The 24,987-nt window shown below is 36.2% G+C and overlaps 2 protein-coding genes across 5 annotated transcripts; both read left to right on the top strand.

Annotated features, from left to right (window-relative positions):
* Window positions 1-2,125: 2,125 nt before the first annotated feature.
* On the top strand, window positions 2,126-5,000 carry LOC105438286 (gastrula zinc finger protein XlCGF57.1-like; the record flags this gene model as incomplete). The annotated part of the gene is made up of 1 exon (XM_030994367.1): window positions 2,126-5,000. A coding segment is annotated over one exon (2,013 nt), but the record flags the coding sequence as incomplete, so codon positions are not given.
* A 4,022-nt stretch (window positions 5,001-9,022) lies between these two features.
* Window positions 9,023-23,189, top strand: LOC115928051 (zinc finger protein 84-like). 4 transcript variants are annotated; one of them, XM_030994658.1, is made up of 3 exons: window positions 9,023-9,821; window positions 11,371-11,451; window positions 20,316-23,189. In XM_030994658.1, exons 1-3 carry the CDS (start codon window positions 9,809-9,811, stop codon window positions 21,344-21,346), a joined length of 1,125 nt encoding a protein of 374 aa, XP_030850518.1. In that variant the 5' UTR covers window positions 9,023-9,808; the 3' UTR covers window positions 21,347-23,189. The 4 variants fall into 4 exon arrangements, with proteins under 4 accessions (XP_030850518.1, XP_030850517.1, XP_030850516.1 ...); XM_030994657.1 differs by lacking the exon at window positions 20,316-23,189 and adding an exon at window positions 12,715-13,838 and having other exon boundaries at window positions 9,029-9,821; window positions 11,371-12,630; XM_030994656.1 differs by lacking the exon at window positions 20,316-23,189 and having other exon boundaries at window positions 9,029-9,821; window positions 11,371-13,838.
* Window positions 23,190-24,987: the final 1,798 nt, after the last annotated feature.

Genomic DNA, 24,987 nt, shown 5'->3' with positions numbered 1-24,987 from the left:
TGAGGTGTGAAGGTACTGACATTTTGTTCCAAGTTCATCATAATCTTCAGTAATTATGCCTGCGTTACGAAGTAGCCGGAGGCATTATGTTTTCGTGTTGTCCGTCCGTCCGTATGTCCGTACGTCCCGTTCTTGTGATCGCGTTATCTGAAGAACCGATTGATGGATTCCTGCCAAACTTTGGTTATGTATGTATCTTGCAGAGTCGATGAACTGATTAGATTTTGGGGTCACGAGGTCAAAGGTCACAGGGCTCATTATGTATGCAAAAACAGCTTGTACGTGATCGCGTTATCTCAAGAACCGATTGATGGATTCCTGCCAAACTTAGGTCATGTATGTTACTTGCAGAGCCGATGAACTGATTATATTTTGGGGTCATGAGGTCAAGATCAAAGGTCATGCGGCTCATTATGTATGCAAAAATAGCTTGTGATCGCATTATCATTAGAACAGATTGATGGATTCCTGCCAAACTTAGATCATGTATGTATCTTGCAGAGCCAATGAACTGAGTAGATTCTTGGGTCATGAGGTCAAAGGTCAAATGTCATGGGCTCATTATGTATGCAAAAAGAGCTTGTGAACACATTCTCATTAGAACTAACAGTCGGATTACTATTTAACTCAGGACATCTTGCAGAGCCAATGAACTGAGTAGATTTTAGGGTCATGAGGTCAAATATCAAAGGGTCATATGTATATGAGAAATTGCTTGTAATCACGATATTCTGAGAACCTGTTAATGGATTACAATGAAATTTTAATTTGAAAAATTTCTTCTGTTTTGGTTTGTAAATTTGCTCTATGACGTCGAGGCATCATTTTCGACTGCGTGCAGTCGAAGTTCCATCTAGTTTTAATATCTGACTTTCTGGGACTTTCAATAGTTATGAAGCATTGATCATGATGATCAAGTTTCTGGTAAATGTCATCAAGCTTGTTTGAGATTTCATCTAATTTGCTACTAACATTGTTTGAGATTGTCTCCTTGGAGTCCTCTCTGACTATGAGCTCCTTGATAGCTTATGCTATTGCTGTCTGTGTGGGAGCTGGGAGGCATTGTAGTACTACTAGCTAGCCTAGCCCTAGTGTACGTCAACACTAATTACTACGTCACCGCAATCACGATTATCACATCGGTATTAGTATCAATCCATGTACGCAGTTCACTAAAGGTTACATCAAGTATGGGACCGTAGTAGATTATCTCGAAGATCCAACAATATCTATATATCAACAGTTTGCATAAGAATGGTGGCTAAATATTATAGATTCATAAGTGTAACCATTCCGTATTCAACATCCATTAATTCATTATATTAAACAGATTTCGTAGTTCTCTTTCTCCTTATTACATTGAAGTTCAAGTATGGGAACGTGGTAGATTATCTTGAAGATCCAACAATATCTATCAACAGTTTGCACAAGAATGGTAGCTAATGTTTTATAAGATTGATAAGTGTTACTATTCCGTATTCAGCATCCATTCATTCATTATATTGAACATATTTCGCAGTCCTCCTTATTCTTGTAGAAAGCCTGTAAAGTACTTGTATGTGAGCATAGCGGGTGAAGTAGCAAAAATCAACACAAGTTACAAATAAATCATAATAAGTGTACATGTCACTTTTGTAAGCAAAGACTTGGTATATTGGAATTAATCACTGTATGTTTCTGTTCTTTTAATTTGTTCTTATTTATTGTCCCAAGTTTTAACATGAGCCTGCATTCATGTACTGTGTACATGAAAATAGATAACTTTCTTATTTTCTGGATGTCTGCACAACAGTTTAAACTGAGGCATTTGATAAAAACTATAATATCAACTGAACTACTTCAAGTTCCTGAGTTCTGTTTGGGACCAGATATGGTCTAATTTACTTTGACTTACATAGAAATCAAAGATCATCTAATTAGGTGCATTTTGCTTGGTCCCCTGATAGTCAAATTTTCTTTGACTTACACACATATCCAAGATTTCAATGTATCCTGTCAAAATTGGTGTGTGCGAAGTTGACTGCATTGAAGGATTTAACCATTTCGTGATAGTCTGCATCTAAGCAGACTGCATGGATACGCCTGGTGATATTTCTTTACTCTACAGTTATTTTAATATTGACACTTATCAGAGCTTGACCTTCTCTTCAATAGGGATGTAATTTCTTTCTTTTCCTCCCCAGAGTTGGACAATGGACAAGACAATATACACCCACATATAACATCATGCAGTGGAGAGAAGTCCCATCTGTGTTTACATTGCAGTAAGACATTTACAGATGAGAACACTCTTATACTACATCAGAAAACACACCAGGTCGACTATGAGCTTACTAGCCACCTTCGAACACAAACTCAAGAGAAACCTTTCAACTTTTCCCAGTGTGACAAGGATTTTCCTTGCCAAAGTAATCTAGGAAAGCATCTAAGGACGCATACAGGTGAAAAGCCTTTTCAATGTTCCCATTGTTGTAAGACATTTTCTCAAAAGAATGAGCTTACTAGCCACCTTAGAACACATAGAGGAGAAAAACCCAACAAGTGTTCCCAGTGTGATAAGGTTTTTACTTGCCAAAGTAATCTGACTACCCATTTAAAAACACACAGTGGAGAAAAGCCTTACCGATGTCCCAATTGTGATAAAGGATTTTCTGAAAAGAATCATCTTACTCGTCACCTTAGAACACATACAGGAGAGAAACCATTTAAGTGTTCTCAGTGTGATACAGATTTTGGTCGAAGAAGTTCCCGTATTAGACATTTAAGAACACACAGTGGAGAAAAGCCTGATCAATGTTCCCATTGTGATAAGACATTTGCTCAAAAGACTCATCTTACTAGCAACCTTATAAGACAAACAGGAGAGAAAGCCTTCAAGTGTTCCCAGTGTGATGAGGGTTTTTCGGAAAGAAGTACCCTCATTAGACATCTTAGAACACATACAGGAGAGAAACCGAACAAGTGTTTCCAGTGTGATAAGGTTTTTACTTGCCAAAGTAATCTGACTACCCATTTAAGAACACACAGTGGAGAAAAGCCTTACCGATGTCCCAATTGTGATAAAGGATTTTCTGAAAAGAATCATCTTACTCGTCACCTTAGAACACATACAGGAGAGAAACCATTTAAGTGTTCTCAGTGTGATACAGATTTTGGTCGAAGAAGTTCCCTTATCAGACATTTGAGAACACACAGTGGAGAAAAGCCTGATCAATGTTCCCATTGTGATAAGACATTTGCTCAAAAGACTCATCTTACTAGCCACCTTATAAGACAAACAGGAGAGAAAGCCTTCAAGTGTTCCCAGTGTGATGAGGGTTTTTCGGAAAGAAGTACCCTCATTAGACATCTTAGAACACATACAGGAGAAAAACCCAACAAGTGTTTCCAGTGTGATAAGATTTTTACTTGCCAAAGTAATCTGACTACCCATTTAAGAACACACAGTGGAGAAAAGCCTTACCAATGTCCTAATTGTGATAAAGGATTTTCTGAAAAGAAGAATCTTACTCGTCACCTTAGAACACATACAGGAGAGAAACCATTTAAGTGTTCTCAGTGTGATACAGATTTTGCTGAAAGAGGTACCCTTATTAGACATTTAAGAACACACAGTGGAGAAAAGCCTGATCAATGTTCCCATTGTGATAAGACATTTGCTCAAAAGACTATTCTTACTAGCCACCTTAGAAGACATACAGGAGAGAAGCCTTTCAAGTGTTCCCAGTGTGAGAAGGGTTTTTCTCAAAGAAGTCTACTTACAAGACATTTAAGAACACATAGTGGAGAAAAGCCTTTTCGATGTCCTAATTGTGATAAAGGATTTTCTGAAAAGAAGAATCTTACACGTCACCTTAGAACACATACAGGAGAGAAACCATTTAAGTGTTCTCAGTGTGATACAGGTTTTGCTCAAAGAGGTACCCTTATTAAACATTTAAGAACACACAGTGGAGAAAAGCCTTATCAATGTTCCCATTGTGATAAGATATTTGCTCAAAAGACTATTCTTACTAGCCACCTTAGAAGACATACAGGAGAGAAGCCTTTCAAGTGTTCCCAGTGTGATAAGGGTTTTTCTCAAAGAAGTCACCTTACGAGACATTTAAGAACACACAGTGGAGAAAAGCCTCATTGATGTTTCCATTGTGTACTAGAAAAAAAACATAAAAATGTCCCAATTGTTATATCAGATTTTCTTATAAAAAGGATGTTATTAGCTAGCTTAGATAACATTCAGGGGGAAACCCTTTAATTGTTCCTTTTGTGATACAGGTGTTTCTGAACGAGGCCATCTTACCTGTCATGTTTATAGGACACACACACTAGAGAAAAACCTTATAAATGTTGTGATTGTAATAAGATTTTTTTTTTATAAAAGGGATGTTACTAGCCACCGTAGGACCATACAGGAGAGAGACACTTCAAGTGCTCACAAGGCATATAAGAACACTCATAAACCCTATAGATGTTACAATTGTATTAAGAGATTTTCTTTTAACACTAATCTCACTGGTTATCTGAGAATACATACTGGAGAAAAGCCATTTAATGTTCACTTTGTTCTAAAAGGGATTGTTATTGTTCATACAGTCATGATCTTGCTAATTGCCTGATAACACACGGAGTAGAAATGCCATATAAATGTTGTAAATATAATAAAAGAATTTTGTTGTTTAAGTGATTTTAAAAAAATATATAATTCTAAGTTTATTGCTTCAAATCTGAATACATAAAAATCAGTTTGTGAAGGACATTTACATAATAAGGAGTGGTACATTATGAAATATAGCTTACAGAATACATTGAAGATAACATTGATAACAATTTTACATACTTGTTTTGCCATTTCAATGTATGTTCAGCATTTGTCCTTGTTTATGGCAATAACCCTTTCCACTTTTTCTAAATAAATCATTTCCAACTTGAGCTGTATAAATCTTAAGTTATTTTCTTTGCATTTTTTTTGAAAAATAAAGTGTTGACCATACATAACAAAAGCAAAAGTGTTAATTATTTTGTTACTAGTCTCAACTCTAAAACATATATCTGTGAGTGAGAATGGAAAACTAAATAATTTGAATTCATGTAGCCAATTACCCATATCTTTCCAGAATGTTTTAACAACACTAGGCACTATGAACATGACAGACAAAGAAAGCGGACAAAATATACAGTTCCTCAGGTAGACAAAGGAACATCCCTTCTGCATGTGACACCTGTTCTACACATTTTTACATAATAGCAGCGAAGGGATGTTCCTTTATGTACCTGAGGAACTGTATATTTTGTCCGCTTTCTTTGTCCGTCATGTTCATAGTGAGGACTCGTAAAGAATAAATGAATGAACATTTGTTTGACCAAACTTGCATATTGGTGTACTTGTTATACCAGTACGGTGCAAATATTCATTTGTAGAAATTCTTTGATGGAATAATTTGAACTGAAATTCTCGTAATCTGGAATCTAAAGTTGACAGAAGTGGCACTGTGAAACGATTTGCCACTATATTGTAATTTCAAGTGGTACAGGAATTTGTTATAGTGAAATCAGATCCAGTTTCCATTATTCTGCCTCCGCTACAAAGTAGCTGGAGGCATCATGTTTTCTGGTTGTCTGCCGGTCCGTACGTACGTCCCGTTCTCGTGATCAAGTTATCTCAAGAAGCAATGGATGGATTACCACCAAACTTTGGTCATGTAGTTGTACATTGTCATGCCAGAATCCCCCCCCCCCTCCGGCCTTACTAGGGTTAAATTGTGTATAGATGCACACTGTTTAAGTTTAGGGGGTAGTTTGTTCCAAATAGTGGGTCCTTGGCATAAAAAGATACTATTTGAAAACGAAGAATGGCAATATATTACAAGAGTGTCTGCTGAAGTCCTGGTATTATATCTATTAATATCGTTATTGCTCTGGAATATATTACAAAAAACTTGTGGTATAGGTTATGATAATATGAATACATAAATCACAGAGTTGAAAATCATGTAATAATGATATTGGGAGAATATTCAGTTTTAAGAATAGAGGTCTGCTTTCTGGCTTGTGGCAAATTATGCAAACTGCTCTTTTTTGTAGGAGGAAAATATTAGTACGATTAAGTAAATGTTGTTTACCAATACCAAATATAATGTTACAGGATATGTAGGGCAAGATTAGTGAGTTGTATAACATTATGGGAATATTGGTTGGCAAGGTGTCTTTAAGTTTACTCATAACGACATCTTGCCAATCAGACGCGTACTCAGGGGGGGGGGGTTGGGGGGTTAAATCCCCCCTTTGGTTTTTCTATGAGTGTATTTTTTAGCAAACCCCCCCCCCCCTCTTTTGTGTTTTTTTTTTTTTTTTTTTTTTTTAATTAAAAAAAAAAAAAGTTATGCCAATGGTTGACCTAAAAAAGTGACTTTACCCCCCCCCCCCCTACGGACCAAAAGAAAAAAGAAAAAAGTGTCCTCTTACCCTGAAATCCAAGGAATTTAGGTCATCTGTAGTGATGTTTCACTTAAAGCAATAACATCAAATTCAACTTTCAATTACTGAAGTTACACTAATAAAGCTCCATGGTTCTTATTGCTTCTCCAATTCATATCGCTCCGTTTAGTCTCATTTCACAACGCCCCCTATCGTCAGAGTCAGCAGCCTAACATGTTAGCCTATGGACGTTTACAAACAAAAAAAATCGTTACAAATTCATTTTTTGTTTAAACGAAAAGCACATCCACCCCGACGTCCGTTATCACAAGCCCTTTCATTGGAGCCCTCATGTCTCATTGACTTTTGAAAGTCCACCCACCGTAATTTTTCAAAATATGTTGCAAGCTCGCCATTGCCTATAATACATATGTGAAACAAGTCGAACTTTGGACTCAGTCTGCCAAGCGATTGTAAGATTATAGGTCAAGCACACGAAGAATAAAAAGCATGAATTATCATAAATCACTTCTGCTTGGTTCATTATGTCCATTTCATCTACCCCCCCCCCCCCACCCCCACAGTAATTTTTCCATTTAGTCAAAGCAAACATTTTCCCAAGGTAAGCAAAAACATGAATATTCATGACACACCATGGACTATTCGATCATTAACAGAGGGGTGCAATCGATCATCACGTCAAACTCCCCTAATTGGCACCAAGTATTTCATATCATTATATAGTTTGGTATATTTCTTTTACTCACTCATGAATTATTGAATATCAATGATGGTTTAAAGATATGTAAAAGAAATGTTAGTTGATATTTATTAACAAAGTAATTTATATTTAGCAAAGCAATCTCACCTACAAAATTACTATCAAGTGTCGTCTGCTACGCCGATTGTCGCCTGCTTCGTTTAAAGGCCCACTGCACTACTCGCAGCTATATATACTTGCACCCTCTATATAACAAACAATGCCTAATCGGTGACCATTGCTCCCCCATGATCCTCTTTTTCTTATGTTAACTGAGAGCTGAGTTGATGAGATAACCACCTGTCCAGTGACCTTGCAGGGCAGTCTAATCCCTCCTATAAACTACGGCAGATAAGCTTTAAGGCACACATTTATCGTTTGGACGTACTGTAAGGTATACCAGGGAGATTGGTATTTTCCTGCGGTACAACGTATAGCAGGAAAATGTATATGCGGATCCTTTTAGTGATTACGTAATGGAAGTGGCGAGACGCCATGATTCCGCGAGGCGGTATGGTAGGTGAAAGTTATTGTATTGAGAAGGAAAGGAATGTTAAGCTACAGATGTCTTTTTAACTGCACATAGTTCATTGTAGACCTTTTATTGAGACACTACATGGACACCTGCACAGCACCTACTTCAGTACGAGAATACACCAGGCGGCGCGGATGGCCTGTACTTATAGCAAAGAAGAAGAAGAATGTATAATTCGCGCCATTGCGCGCGAACACATCACACCCAATGGCATACACCCGGTACCCTGCAACACAGTGGAACATTCTAAGAAATTGAAAATTTATTTACAAAATAGACCTCTTGAATCACCTGAGACGTATAACTTACGCTATTCTGATGACTTCAATGAATGTCAAGATAACAATGGCTGCGTTTCCATCCAAAAATAGAACTAGTTTGCAATTTCTCGATAATTTCACAAAATATATTTGCCGCCGCATTCAATATGACGTCATTGACAGCTGATTGGCTAGTTTGGGAGTGACGTCGAATGAGCTATGTTAATTGTGCTGCAGTGATCCAGCGAACGAAAATGAGACAATCAGAGCAATGTGCATATGAAAAAGTGAAATATTTCTAGAATTTTGAATATTAACGATCATATTATTTAAATTGTCAGGGGATTAATATAATATGTATCTGTTTCACACACTCCATCAAAGTTGCCATCCACTGATAAAGGTGATGGAGTATGCAATACTTTCTTGAGAATTTCCAAAATAACCAGGTATTATCCATTCATTACATATAGACATACAGGAAATATAATTTCAAAGACATGTAAGAAAATTTCTTTTAAAGGTACTACAGTATGTCCCATTTGCAGGCCAAAAAAGGTGAATTCCAACGGCATTTGAAAGATAATTCTACTTTAGAACTTCCCTAGAAAAGGTGGGGCTTGAAAATGTCTTTAAGTGGGAAAATAACGACTATTAGTTGTCAAATCGACTAAGGAGCTATAGAGCCAATAAGTAATAGTCTTGATTTTCAGACCATTGTACCGAATGGTCTTGCGTTTTACGCTGCGCAAAGATTCAATCAGTTTAATTTTGGCCATCACAAGAAGTGGGTTATTGATGTAGACAAATGCTTATGTACCCTTTACAGCTCATTTTATGTATGTTATTACCAAAGAAGAAAACAAAGCCAGTCAGTCACTCAATAGTGTCTGACAGTGAAGTCTAGCAAGTAAACTGGTTTCCTTGCATAATTTGAATATCAGGACACTGCTAACGTTTAAATTTCACAGATAGGACATACATGACATATTCATAATTCCTGCAAAGTTCTACAGAATTTGAGGTTGGCTGCAAAAGGGACATAGTATCTTTAAGGACGAAAGAAAACAAGAAAAAAGTCTCAATATTCCTTAAAAATAAAACTGAAATGTCCTCTAAGAGATATGTCAATTAAGGTGCTGCACATTATTCTTAGATTGCAAGTAAGATAATTAAGTTACATTGTTTTAGTACAAATCAAGGTTCTGATGCAAGTTTTGTCAAAATCTTCTTTGCAGTTGATGAGTTTCCTGTTTGGGATGCTGGCTTTTAGGGGGACCAATACAAAATTTCTTCCATCGGAAGACCATGCGCCCTAAACTCTGCCTTTTGAGAGTCTGTATGCTTCTTGAAGCAATTCCGTGTTTTTTTCAATTAGGTCTTCTTGGATAGTTGTGCCTGAGTTCTTTAACATTGGGTTCTTGTATAGCGCTCATACATGTATCTGTCAGACTTGACACTCCTGGCGCTCCCGATTATTACTGTGGCTTTTGTAATTTTGTAACAACTCTTAATTGTCTCTCGCAATATGATTTAAGCTCAACTATAATTGAACGATCACCTTTACGTGTTTTTGAAGAAGGGTCGTCAACTCGATGGCTATACGGTCTATATCTTGCTCCTGAAGATCAACTTGAATTCGCTGACCTTCTTCACAAACTAGAGTATTCAATTTGATGTTTTCTGCACACTTCTCTATGAGACCGAAGATTATAAACTTGGCGTTTCAGGTTTGCAATTTTTTTGAGGCTGTTATTAGTTCACGTAGATGTTTGATGGCTGTCTCCTTCTCATTCACCTTCATCTCGACATCCATCAAGGTTGATTTTGCCTTCTCTGATGAGGTGTGAAGGTACTGAAATTTTGTTGCGAGTTCGTCATAAACTTCAGTTATTTTAATATCTGACCTTCTGAGACTTTCAATAGTTATGAAGCATTGATCATGATGATCACGTTTCTGGTTAATTTCATCAAGCATATTTGAGATTTCATCTAATTTGCTACTCACATTGTTTGAGAGTGCCTCCTTGGAGTCCTCACTGTCTAGGAGCTCCTTGACACCTTATGCTGTCTGTTCGGGAGGCATTGTAGTACTACTAGCTAGCCTAGCCCTAGTGTCGACACTAATTACTACATCACCACAATCACGATTATCACACCGGTATTAGTATCAATCCATGTACGCAGTTCACTAAACGTTACATCAAGTATGGGACCGTAGTAGATTATCTCGAAGATCCAACAATATCTATCAACAGTTTGCACAAGAATGGTAGCTAAATTCTATATTATCCATTCATAAATGTTACCGTATTCAGCACCCATTAATTCATTTAATAAACAGATTTTGCAGTTCTCTTCCTCCTTATTACATTGCAGTTCAAGTATGGTAACGTGGTAGATTATCTCGAAGATCCAACAATATCTATCAACAGTTTGCACAAGAATGGTAGCTAAATTCAATATTATCGATTCATAAGAGTATCCATTCTTTATTCAGCACCTATTAATTCATTATATTAAACAGATTTTGCAGGTCTCTTCCTCCTTATTACATTTAAGTTCAAGTATGGGACCGTAGTAGATTATCTAGAAGATCCAACAATATCTATCAACAGTTTGCACAAGAATGGTAGCTAATGTTTTATAAGATTGTTAAGTGTTACTATTCCGTATTCAACATATCTATTAATTCATTATATTGAACAGATTTTGCAGTTCTCTTCCTCCTCCTTATTAGCAATATATTCTTGTAGAAAGCCTGTTGAAAGTACTTGTATGTGTGCCTATAGCGGGTGAAGTATCAAAAATCAACACAAGTTACAAATAACTCATAATAAGTGTACATGTCACTTTCGTAAGCAAAGACTTGGTATATTGGAATTAATCACTGTATGTTTCTGTTCTTTTAATTTGTTCTTATTTATTGTCCCAAGTTTTAACAGGAGCCTGCAGTCATGTACTGTGTACATGAAAATAGATAACGTTCTTATTTTCTGGATGTCTGCACAACAGTTAAACTGAGGCATTGGATAAAAACTATAATATCAACTGAACTACTTCAAGTTCCAGAGTTCTGTTTGGGACCAGATATGGTCTAATTTACTTTGACTTACATAGAAATCAAAGATCATCTAATTAGATGCATTTTGCTTGGTCCCCTGATAGTCAAATTTTCTTTGACTTACACACATATCCAAGATTTCAATGTATCCTGTCAAAATTGATGTGTGCGAAGTTGACTGCATTGAAGGATTTAACCATTTCGTGAAAGTCTGCATCTAAGCAGACTGGATACGCCTGGTGATATTTCTTTACTCTACAGTTATTTTAATTTTGACACTTACCAGAGTTCGACCTTCTCTTCAATAGGGATGTAATTTCTTTCTTTTCCTCCCTAGAGTTGGACAATGGACAAGACAATATACACCCATATATAACAGCATGCAGTGGAGAGAAGACCCATCTGTGTTTACATTGCAGTAAGACATTTACAGATAAGAACACTCTTATACTACATCAGAAAACACACCAGGTCGACTATGAGCTTACTAGCCACCTTCGAACACAAACTCAAGAGAAACCTTTCAACTTTTCCCAGTGTGACAAGGATTTTCCTTGCCAAAGTAATCTAGGAAAGCATCTAAGGACGCATACAGGTGAAAAGCCTTTTCAATGTTCCCATTGTTGTAAGACATTTTCTCAAAAGAATGAGCTTACTAGCCACCTTAGAACACATAGAGGAGAAAAACCCAACAAGTGTTCCCAGTGTGATAAGGTTTTTACTTGCCAAAGTAATCTGACTACCCATTTAAAAACACACAGTGGAGAAAAGCCTTACCGATGTCCCAATTGTGATAAAGGATTTTCTGAAAAGAATCATCTTACTCGTCACCTTAGAACACATACAGGAGAGAAACCATTTAAGTGTTCTCAGTGTGATACAGGATTTGCTCGAAGAAGTTCCCGTATTAGACATTTAAGAACACACAGTGGAGAAAAGCCTGATCAATGTTCCCATTGTGATAAGACATTTGCTCAAAAGACTCATCTTACTAGCCACCTTATAAGACAAACAGGAGAGAAAGCCTTCAAGTGTTCTCAGTGTGATGAGGGTTTTTCGGAAAGAAGTACTCTCATTAGACATCTTAGAACACATACAGGAGAGAAACCCAACAAGTGTTTCCAGTGTGATAAGATTTTTACTTGCCGAAGTAATATGACTACCCATTTAAGAACACACAGTGGAGAAAAGCCCTATCAATGTCCTAATTGTGATAAAGGATTTTCTGAAAAGAAGAATCTTACTCGTCACCTTAGAACACATACAGGAGAGAAACCATTTAAGTGTTCTCAGTGTGATAGAGATTTTGCTGAAAGAGGTACCCTTATTAGACATTTAAGAACACACAGTGGAGAAAAGCCTTATCAATGTTCCCATTGTGATAAGACATTTGCTCAAAAGACTATTCTTACTAGCCACCTTAGGAGACATACCGGAGAGAAGCCTTTCAAGTGTTCCCAGTGTGAGAAGGGTTTTTCTGAAAGAAGTCAACTTACGAGACATTTAAGAACACATAGTGGAGAAAAGCCTTTTCGATGTCCTAATTGTGATAAAGGATTTTCTGAAAAGAAGAATCTTACACGTCACCTTAGAACACATACAGGAGAGAAACCATTTAAGTGTTCTCAGTGTGATGAGGGTTTTTCTGAAAGAAGTACCCTAATTAGACATTTTAGAACACATACAGGAGAGAAACCATTTAAGTGTTCTCAGTGTGATACAGGTTTTGCTCAAAGAGGTACCCTTATTATACATTTAAGAACACACAGTGGAGAAAAGCCTTATCAATGTTCCCATTGTGATAAGATATTTGCTCAAAAGACTATTCTTACTAGCCACCTTAGAAGACATACAGGAGAGAAGCCTTTCAAGTGTTCCCAGTGTGATAAGGGTTTTTCTCAAAGAAGTCACCTTACGAGACATTTAAGAACACACAGTGAGAAAAGCCTCATTGATGTTTCCATTGTGTACTAGAAAAAAAATATAAAAATGTCCCAATTGTAATATCAGATTTTCTTATAAGAAGGATGTTATTAGCTAGCTTAGATAAGATTCAGGGGGAAACCCTTTAATTGTTCCTTTTGTGATACAGGTGTTTCTGAACGAGGTCATCTTACCTGTCATGTTTATAGGACACACACACTAGAGAAAAACCTTATAAATGTTGTGATTGTAATAAGATTTTTTTTATTTTTATAAAAGGGATGTTTCTAGCCACCGTAGGACCATACAGGAGAGAAACACTTCAAGTGCTCACAAGGCATATAAGAACACATTTGTATTAAGAGATTTTCTTTTAACACTAATCTCACTGGTTATCTGAGAATACATACTGGAGAAAAGCCATTTAATGTTCACTTTGTTCTAAAAGGGATTGTTATTGTTCATACAGTCATGATCTTTCTAATTGCCTGATAACACACGGAGTAGAAATGCCATATAAATGTCTTAAATATAATAAAGGGATTTTGTCGTTTAAGTGATCTTCAAAAAAATATGTAATTGTAAGTTTATTGCTTCAAATCTGAATACGTAAAAATCAGATTGTGAAGGACATTTACATAATAAGGAGTGGTACATTATGAAATATAGCTTACAGAATACATTGAAGATAACATTGATAACAATTTTACATACTTGTTTTGCCATTTCAATGTATGTTCAGCATTTGTCCTTGTTTATGGCAATAACCCTTTCCACTTTTTCTAAATAAATCATTTCGAACTTGAGCTGTATAAATCTTAAGTTATTTTCTTTGCATTTATTTTGAAAAATAAAGTGTTAACCATACATAACAAAAGCAAAAGTGTTAATTATTTTGTTACTAGTCTCAACTCCAAAACATATATCTGTGAGTGAAAATGGAAAACTAAATAATTTGAATTCACGGAGCAAATTACCCATATCTTTCCAGAATGTTTTAACAACACTAGGCACTATGAACATGACAGACAAAGAAAGCGGACAAAATATACAGTTCCTCAAGTAGACAAAGGAACATCCCTTCACTGCTATTATGTAAAAAGGTGAATATGCATGTGACACCTGTTCTACACATTTTTACATAATAGCAGCGAAGGGATGTTCCTTTGTGTACCTGAGGAACTGTATATTTTGTCCGCTTTCTTTGTCCGTCATGTTCATAGTGAGGACTCGTAAAGAATAAATGAATGAACATTTGTTTGAGCAAAATTGCATATTGGTGTATTTGTTATACCAGTATGGTGCAAATATTCATTTGTAGAAATTCTTTGATGGAGGAATTTGAACTGAAATTCTCGTAATCTGGAATCTAAAGTTGACAGAAGTGGCACTGTGAAACGATTTGCCACTATATTGTAATTTCAAGTGGTACAGGAATTTGTTATAGTGAAGTCAGATCCAGTTTCCATTATTCTGCCTCCGCTACAAAGTAGCTGGAGGCATCATGTTTTCTGGTTGTCCGCCCGTCCGTACGTACGTCCCGTTCTCGTGATCAAGTTATCTCAAGAAGCAATTGATGGATTACCACCAAACTTTGGTCATGTAGTTGTACATTGTCATGCCATGATGCCCCCACCCCCCCCCCGGCCTTACTAGGGTTAAATTGTTTAAAGATTTACTTTGTTTAAGTTTAGGGGGTAGTTTGTTCCAAATAGTGGGTCCTTGGCATAAAAAGATACTCTTTGAAAACGAAGAATGGCAATATATTACAAGAGTGTCTACTGAAGTCCTGGTATTATATCTATTAATATCGTTATTGCTTTTAAATATATTACAAAAAATTTCTGGTATAGGTTTAAGTTCAGGGGGTAGTTTGTTCCAAATAGTGGGTCCTTGGCATAAAAAGATACTCTTTGAAAACGAAGAATGGCAATATATTACAAGAGTGTCTACTGAAGTCCTGGTATTATATCTATGAATATCGTTATTGCTTTTAAATATATTACAAAAAACTTTTGGTATAGGTTATGATAATATGAATATATAAATCACAGAGTTGAAAATCATGTAATAATGATATTGGGAGAATATTCAGTTTTAAGAATAGAGGTCTGCTTTGACTTAAAAATGGCTTGTGGCAAATTATGCAAACTGCTCTTTTTTGTAGGAGGAAAATATTAGTACGATTAAGTAAATGTTGTTTACCAATACCAAATATAATGTTACAGGATATGTAGGGCAAGATTAGTGAGTTGTATAACATTATGAGAATATTGGTTGGCAAGGTGTCTTTAAGTTTACTCATAACGACATCTTGCCAACCAGACGCGTACTCAAGGGGGGGGGGGGTTGGGGGGTTAAAATCCCCCTTTTGGTTTTTCTATGTGTGTATTTTTTAGCAAACCCCCCCCCCCCTTTTTCGTTTTTTTTTTTTTTTTTAATTAAAAAAAAAAAAGAAGTTATGCCAATGGTTGCCCTAAAAAAGTGACTTTACCCCCCCCCCCCTACGGAGCAAAATGTCAAATTTTCAAATTTCGAGACCAAAAAAAAAAAAAAAAGTGTCCTCTTACCCTGAAATCCAAGGAATTTAGGTCATCTGTAGTGATGTTTCACTTAAAGCAATTACATCAAATTCAACTTTCAATTACTGAAGTTACACTAATAAAGCTCCATGGTTCTTATTGCTTCTCCAATTCATATCGCTCCGTTTAGTCTCATTTCACAACGCCCCCTATCGTCAGAGTCAGCAGCCTAACATGTTAGCGTATGGACGTTTACACAAAAAAAATCGTTAAAAATTCATTTTTTGTTTAAACGAAAAGCACATCCACCCCGACGTCCGTTATCACAAGCCCTTTCATTGGAGCCCTCATGTCTCATTGACTTTTGAAAGTCCACCCACCGTAATTTTTCAAAATATGTTGCAAGCTCGCCATACATGTGAAACAAGTCGAACTTTGGACTCAGTCTGCCAAGCGATTGTAAGATTATAGGTCAAGCACACGAAGAATAAAAAGCATGAATTATCATAAATCACTTCTGCTTGGTTCATTATGTCCATTTCATCTACCCCCCCCCCCCCCGCCCCCACCGTAATTTTTCCATTTAGTCAAAGCAAACATTTTCCCAAGGTAAGCAAAAACATGAATATTCATGACACACCATGGACTATTCGATTATTAACAGAGGGGTGCAATCGATCATCACGTCAAACTCCCCTAATTGGCACCAAGTATTTCATATCATTATATAGTTTGGTATATTTTATTTTACTCACTCATGAATTATTGAATATCAATGATGGTTTAAAGATATCTAAAAGAAATGTTAGTTTATATTTAGCAAAGCAATCTCACATACAAAATGACTATCAAGTGTCGTCTGCTACGCCGATTGTCGCCTGCTTCGTTTAAAGGCCCACTGCACTACTTGCAGCTACTTGCGCCCTCTATATAACAAACAATGCCTAACCGGTGACCATTGCTCCCCCATGATCCTCTTTTTCTTATGTTAACTGAGAGCTGAGTTGATGAGATAACCACCTGTCTAGTGACCTTGCAGGGCAGTCTAATCCCTCCTATAAACTACGGCAGATAAGCTTTAAGGCACACATTTATCGTTTGGACGTACTGTAAGGTATACCAGGGAGATTGGTATTTTCCTGCGGTACAACGTATAGCAGGAAAATGTATATGCGGATCCTTTTAGTGATTACGTTATGGAAGTGGCGAGACGCCACGATTCCGCGAGGCGGTATATAGGTGAAAGTTATTGTATTGAGAAGGAAAGGAATGTTAAGCTACAGATGTCTTTTTAACTGCACATAGTTCATTGTAGACCTTTTATTGAGACACTACATGGACACCTGCACAGCACCTACTTCAGTACGAGAATACACCAGGCGGCGCGGTGGCCTGTACTAATTATAGCAAAGAAGAAGAAGAATGTATAATTCGCGCCATTGCGCGCGAACACATCACACCCAATGGCATACACCAGGTACCCTGCAACACAGTGGAACATTCTAAGAAATTGAAAATTTATCTACAAAATAGACCTCTTGAATCATCTGAGACGTATAACTTACGCTATTCTGATGACTTCAATGAATGTCAAGATAACAATGGCTGCGTTTCCATCCAAAAATAGAACTAGTTTGCAATTTTTCGATAATTTCACAAAATATATTTGCCGCCGCATTCAATATGACGTCATTGACAGCTGATTGGCTAGTTTGGGAGTGACGTCGAATGAGCTATGTTAATTGTGCTGCAGTGATCCAGCGAACGAAAATGAGACAATCGGAGCAATATGCATATGAAAAAGTGAAATATTTCTAGAATTTTGAATATTAACGATCATATTATTTAAATTGTCAGGGGAGTAATATAATATGTATCTGTTTCACACACTCCATCAAAGTTGCCATCTACTGTTAAAGGTGATGCAATACTTTCTTGAGAATTTCCAAAATGACCAGGTATTATCCATTCATTACATATAGACATACAGGAAATATAATTTCAAAGACATGTAAGAAAATTTCTTTTAAAGGTACTATGTCCCATTTGCAGGCCAAAAAAATGAAAAGGTGAATTCCAACGGCATTTGAAAGATAATTCTACTTTAGAACTTCCCTAAAAAAGGTGGGGCTTGAAAATGTCTTTAAGTGGGAAAATAACGACTATTAGTTGTCAAATCGACGTAGGAGCTATAGAGCCAATAAGTAATAGTCTTGATTTTCAGACCATTGTACCGAATGGTCTTACGTTTTACGCTGCGCAAAGATTCAATCAGTTTAATTTAAGCCAGTCAGTCACTCAATAGTGTCTGACAGTGAAGTCTAGCAAGTAAACTGGTTTCCTTGCATAATTTGAATATCAGGACACTGCTAACGTTTAAATTTCACAGATAGGACATACATGACATATTCATAATTCCTGCAAAGTTCTACAGAATTTGAGGTTGGCTGCAAAAGGGACATAGTATCTTTAAGGACGAAAGAAAACAAGAAAAAAGTCTCAATATTCCTTAAAAATAAAACTGAAATGTCCTCTAAGAGATATGTCAATTCAGGTGCTGCACATTACTCTTAGATTGCAAGTAAGATAATTAAGTTACATTGTTTTAGTACAAATCAAGGTTCTGATGCAAGTTTTGTCAAAATCTTCTTTGCAGTTGATGAGTTTCCTGTTTGGGATGCTGGCTTTTACGGGGACCAATACAAAATTTCTTCCATCGGAAGACCATGCGCCCTAAACTCTGCCTTTTTTGAGAGTCTGTTTGCTTCTTGAAGCAATTCCGTGTTTTTTTTCAATTAGGTCTTCTTGGATAGTTGTGCCTGAGTTCATTAACATTGGGTTCTTGTATAGCGCTCATACATGTATCTGTCAGACTTGACACTCCTGGCGCTCCCGATTATTACTGTGGCTTTTGTAATTTTGTAACAACTCTTAATTGTCTCTCGCAATATGATTTAAGCTCAACTATAATTGAACGATCACCTTTACGTGTTTCTGAAGAAGGGTCGCCAACTCGATGGCTATACGGTCTATATCTTGCTCCTGAAGATCAACTTGAATTCGCTGACCTTCTTCACAAACTAGAGTATTCAATTTGGTGTTTTCTGCACACTTCTCTATGAGACCGAAGATTATAAACTTGGCGTTTCAGGTTTGCAATTTTTTTGAGGCTGTTATCAGTTCACTTGGATGTTTGATGGCTGTCTCCTTCTCATTCACCTTCATCTCGACATCCATCAAGGTTGATTTTGCCTTCTCTGATGAGGTGTGAAGGTACTGAAATTTTGTTGCGAGTTCGTCATAAACTTCAGTTATTTTAATATCTGACCTTCTGAGACTTTCAATAGTTATGAAGCATTGATCATGATGATCACGTTTCTGGTTAATTTCATCAAGCATATTTGAGATTTCATCAAATTTGCTACTCACATTGTTTGAGAGTGCCTCCTTGGAGCCCTCACTGTCTAGGAGCTCCTTGATAGCTTATGCTGTCTGTTTGGGAGGCATTGTAGTACTACTAGCTAGCCTAGCCCTAGTGTCGACACTAATTACTACGTCACCACAATCACGATTATCACACCGGTATTAGTATCAATCCATGTACGCAGTTCACTAAACGTTACATCAAGTATGGGACCGTAGTAGATTATCTCGAAGATCCAACAATATCTATCAACAGTTTGCACAAGAATGGTAGCTAAATTCAATATTATTGATTCATAAATGTTACCATTCCGTATTCAGCACCCATTAATTCATTTAATAAACAGATTTCGCAGTTCTCTTTCTCCTTATTACATTGAAGTTTAAGTATGGGAACGTGGTAGATTATCTCGAAGATCCAAAAATATCTATCAACAGTTTGCACAAGAATGGTAGCTAATGTTTTATAAGATTGATAAGTGTTACTGTTCTGTATTCAACATCCATTAATTCATTATATTAAACAGATTTTGCAGTTCTCTTCCTCCTTATTACATTGAAGTTCAAATATGGGACCGTAGTAGATTATCTCGAAGATCCAACAAATATATCTATCAACAGTTTACACAAGAATGGTAGCTAATGTTTTATAAGATTGCTGTTACTAATGATAATGTTACTATTCCGTATTCAACATCCGTTAAATCATTATATTGAACAACTTTTGCAGTTCTCTTCCTCCTTATTTATAGCAATATATTCTTGTAGAAAGCCTGTAAAAAGTAAATGTATGTGTGCATAGCGGGTGAAGTATCAAAAATCAACACAAGTTACAAATAAATCATAACAAATAAAGTGTACATGTCACTTTTGTAAGCAAAGACTTGGTATATTGGAATTAATCACTGTATGTTTCTGTTCTTTTAATTTGTTCTTATTTATTGTCCCAAGTTTTAACAGGAGCCTGCAGATATGTACTGTGTACATGAACAATAGATAACGTTCTTATTTTCTGGATGTCTGCACAACAGTTTAAACTGAGGCATTGGATAAAAACTATAATTTCAACTGAACTATTTCAAGGTCACAGGTTCTGTTTGGGACCAGATATGGTCTAATTTACCTTGACTTACATAGCAATCAAAGATCATCTAATTAGATTTCGCTTGGTCCCATGAAAGTCAGATTTTCTTTGACTTACACACATATCCAAGATTTCAATGTATCCTGTCAAAATTGATGTGTGCGAAGTTGACTGCTTTGAAGGATTTAACAATTTCGTGATAGTCTGCATCTAGACAGACTGGATATGCCTGGTGATATTTCTTTACTCTACAGTTATTTTGATTTTGACACTTACCAAAGCTCGACCTTCTCTTCAATAGGGATGTAATTACTTTCTTTTCCTCCCTAGAGTTGGACAATGGACAAGACAATATACACCCACATATAACAGCATGCAGTGGAGAGAAGACCCATCTGTGTTTACATTGCAGTAAAACATTTACAGATGAGAACACCCTGATACTACATCAGAAAACACACCAGGTCGACTATGAGCTTACTAGCCACCTTCGAACACAAACTCAAGAGAAACCTTTCAACTTTTCCCAGAATTACAAGGGTTTTCCTTGCCAAAGTAATCTAGGAAAGCATCTAAGGACGCATACAGAAGAAAAGCCTTTTCAATGTTCCCATTGTTGTAAGACATTTTCTCAAAGGCAAGAGCTTACAAGCCACCTTAGAACATATACAGGAGAGAAATCCTTCACATGTTCCCAGTGTGATAAGGTTTTTACTTCCCAAAGTAATCTGACTAACCATTTAAGAACACACAGTGGAGAAAAGCCCTATCAATGTCCTAACTGTGATAAAGGATTTTCTGAAAAGAAGAATCTTACTCGTCACCTTAGAACACATACAGGAGAGAAACCATTTATGTGTTCTCAGTGTGATACAGGTTTTGCTCAAACAGCTACCCTTATTAGGCATTTAAGAACACACAGTGGAGAAAAGCCTTATAAATGTTCCCATTGTGTAAAGACATTTGCTCAACAGGCTAATCTTACTAGCCACAATAGAAGACATACAGGAGAGAAGCCTTTCAAGTGTTCCCAGTATGATGAGGGTTTTTCTCAAAGAAATAACCTTACAAGACATTTAAGAACACACAGTGGAGAAAAAACTTTTCAATGTTCCCATTGTGATAAGGTTTTTTCTCAAAGAGGTACCCTTACGAGACATTCAAGAACACACAGTGGAGAAAAACCTTTTCAATGTTCCCAGTGTGATAAGGGTTTTTCTCGAAGAAGTTCCCTTATTAGCCATTTAAGAACACACAGTGGAGAAAAACCTTTTCAATGTCCCCAGTGTGATAAGGGTTTTTCTCAAAGTAGTTCCCTTATTAGACATTTAACAACACACATTGGAGAAAAGCCTTATTGATGTTACCATTACGATAACAGTTTTTCTAAACAAGGTGATATTAATCGTCATATTAGGACACATACATCTACTAGATAAAACGTGAAAATGTTCCGATTGTAATACGGTATGAGATTTTTTTATTAATTGGATGTTATTAGCCAGCTAAGATAACTTACAGTGGGAAACTCTTTAATTGATCCGTTTGTGATACAGGTCATCTTACCTGTCATGTTTATAGGACACACACACTAGAGAAAAACCTTATAAATGTTGTGATTGTAATAAGAGATTTTTTTTTTTTAAAGACATTTTTTTTTATGAATGGGATGTTACTAGCCACCGTAGAAGCATACAGGAGAGAAACACGTCAAGTGTTCCTAATAAGATAGGAATTTTCTTATAAAAGTGAGCTCACAAGGCATATAAGAACACACATAACCCCTATAAATGTTAGGATTATATTAAGAGATTTTCTTTGAACAGTAATCCTACTAGTTATCTAAGAATACATATTGGAGAAAAGCCATTTAATTGTTTACTTTGTTCTGAAAGGGATTTCTTCGTTTGTACAGTGCATGATATTGCTAATTGCCTGATAATACACAGAGTAAAAATTCCACATAAATGTTTTAAATGTAATAAAAGGATTTTGTCGTATTAGTGATCCTTTAAAAATAATATAGTTCTAAGTTTATTGCTTCAATTCTGAATACATAAAAAAGGACATTTACATAATAATGAGAGGTACATTATGAAATTTAGCGTACAGAATACATTGAAGATAACTTTGATAACAATTTTACATACTTGTTTTGCCATTTCAACGTATGTTCAGCATTTGTCCTTGTCTTGTGGCATTAACGCTTTCCACTTTTTCTAAATAATAAATTTCCAACTTGAACTGTATAAATCTTAAGTTATTTTCTTTGCATTTATTTTGAAAAATGAATTGTTGATCATACATAAACAAAAGTGTTAATCGTTTTGTTACTAATCTTGACTCCAAAACATATATCTGTGATTTTGATTTCACTGAGCTGCAATTATAGTAATTGCAGCTCAGTTACTGATATCTTTCCAGAATTTTTTTACAACAGGACACGTATAGAACAAATAAATTAACGTTTGCATATCTGTTTGACAGGAATTGCATATTGGTGTACTTTTTATACCAACAAGGTGCAAATATTAATTTGTAGAAATCCTTTGATGGAGGAATTTGAACTGAAATTCTTGTAACCTGTAATCTAAAGTTGTCAGTGGCTTTGTTAAACGATTTTGCCACTTTAATGTAATTTCAAGCGGTACAGGAATTTTTGCTTGTGAAGTCAGATCCAGTTTCCATTTTCATAACTGTTTTTTTAATCTGTTTTTTTGTACCATAATGTTATTAATTTTCATATCTAAAACTACCTCTGATTCTTCAAATGTATTTTTTCAGAATTCTTTTCCAACTTGCAGAAATAGCAGATACATAGCACATTAATCTAAAAGATGTATCAATCTCACGTTGTGCCTTCAACAAAACTTGGTGAAAGATATAAAGCTACCATTTTTACTCAGAAGACCTTTCACATAAAGTATCCTAGCCTCAACCTATTTTTTTTTATAAAGATTATCTTTTTATCTATTTTTACTAATGTATTATTCCACAATGGTTGAAATACAATTTTTTTTAAATCTAACAGTTTTAGTACGTATTGTACGACCAAGCTGAGAAAACATGTGTCCAAAACATATTTAATAATGGATGTTTGATATCTTTCGATTGGAAGTTTACACCACAAAGAAATATATATTTTACCAATGGGAATCGACTTTAAAAAGCAGTTAAACAATGCCAATATTAAAATAAACGTATGTATACCAAATTTTGAATGTTTCAATTAGAATGATTCTGGAGAGTGGTGCAAAGAGGGAGAGAGAACGAGAAAGAGAGAGAAGGGAGAGAGAGAGAGAGAGAGAGAGAGTCAAGGATTATTAAGTGTACGAACAAGAGAAGGAACATCAGAATTTTGATACTGGCTAGCCCTGTACCTAGAAATGACCAAATCATGATTATTACGGAGGGGGCGAAAATTGGGCAAGGAAAGTTTAGATAGTGGAAGTACAGGTTAAAAGTTTTTGTGTTGGCCGGGACGTCAGTAGCGAGTGGGCAAATTTCTGATCAAGCTCAATTCTTCTTGCTTGAAGGGACGGTAGATTAAGACTATTTAGCCTTTCATCATGAAGCAGGTGAGAGAGGTGAAACCGTGAATTAACTCTTTCAAGTTTTTGAGACTGTTGACAAGTGATTGAAGAAGACCAGACAGATGAGGCATACTCCAGAATGGGACGGATATATGGGATGCGTAAAGCCGTAAATCGTAACTAGATCACTTAAAGATGCATTGTGTTTCTTCAAGATACACAACATAAACAATCGTCTCGAAGCTTTTTCAACAATATGATCAATTTGTTGACCCCACTTAGTACATTTCAAAATAAATCCTAACACTGACAGATGTGTGACTTCCTTAAGAACAGTACCATCGATCTAGATTTCAGGGAAAGGTGGAGGGTTTCGCATGAAGCATATGTATACATTTTGACGGTATGGGTGCACTTTGTGCTAGTCTAACCACTGGGTTAGCTGGGAGACCTGATCTTGCAATTGTGATTGCTATATGTCTTCTAAATTCTGCTAGGGTAAGGTTGTCAACATATTTCCATCTATTTTGGGTGAAATCCGCAGCATGCATTGATCATGATCAGAAATAGGATTGGGCCAAGCTCAGTGGTGCCTTGTGGGACACCACATGTTATGTATTGAACTTGAGAGGTAATCCACCAATTAAGGCGGACTGAGCTTGGGATCTGTTACTCAGGAAGTCGCACACAACGGAAATGATAGTTTGATTGACACCCATTTATATCATCTTTGTTACTAAAACGGTATGATCGATATACATCAAGTGCTTTGGCATATATTGTGCAAATTGATGCAATATCTTTCCCGATTTGTCAGTTTCACACAAAATACAATCAACTCTGACACTGCCAAACTGGCGGTTGTCTACATGCATGATTGGCAATATCACATCTAATCAACTCCACAAGAAACTCCTGAAAGATACAAGCAAAGACTGCAAGTTACAGAGATGGGACGTAATTGATCTAGAGAATTGCATGGGTTTACTTTAGGAATCGGAATGATATTACCGATTTTCCAATACTCTGGAAACATACCCGGTTGTAGACAGGAATTAAAAAATGATAGATTATGGTACAGATAATTCAACAGCGAGCTCACGACCATGCCTCAAAGGAATATCATTGGTATAAGATGACTTTGAGATATTAAGTTTTTTAATTTGATAGACCACGGTATGAACGCTAGGTGGCCTTTCTCAAGTCTCTAAATAAACCTTTTCCAACTCTTAACCTTTTTTTTGGTAAGCTCTTGATGATGAGCATGTGTACTTATTGCACACCGACACAGATTATAGATAAAGACATGTCCCAGCATCTTAACAAAAAATTGTGCTGAATTACCTAGACCAACTTCCTGATCACGAAAGTAAAGAAATTTTACATGAATCGGTCCTGACACTATGAACATGACGGACAAAGAAATAGGACAAAATGTACAGTTCCTCATTCTACCCTCAACAATTGCT

The sequence above is a fragment of the Strongylocentrotus purpuratus genome, unplaced genomic scaffold, assembly GCF_000002235.5.
Source record: "Strongylocentrotus purpuratus isolate Spur 01 unplaced genomic scaffold, Spur_5.0 spur5_scaffold_21, whole genome shotgun sequence".
Taxonomy (NCBI): Eukaryota; Metazoa; Echinodermata; class Echinoidea; order Camarodonta; family Strongylocentrotidae; genus Strongylocentrotus; species Strongylocentrotus purpuratus.
Note: the sequence above shows the minus strand (reverse complement) of the source record. Positions and strands in the feature narration are given on the sequence as shown.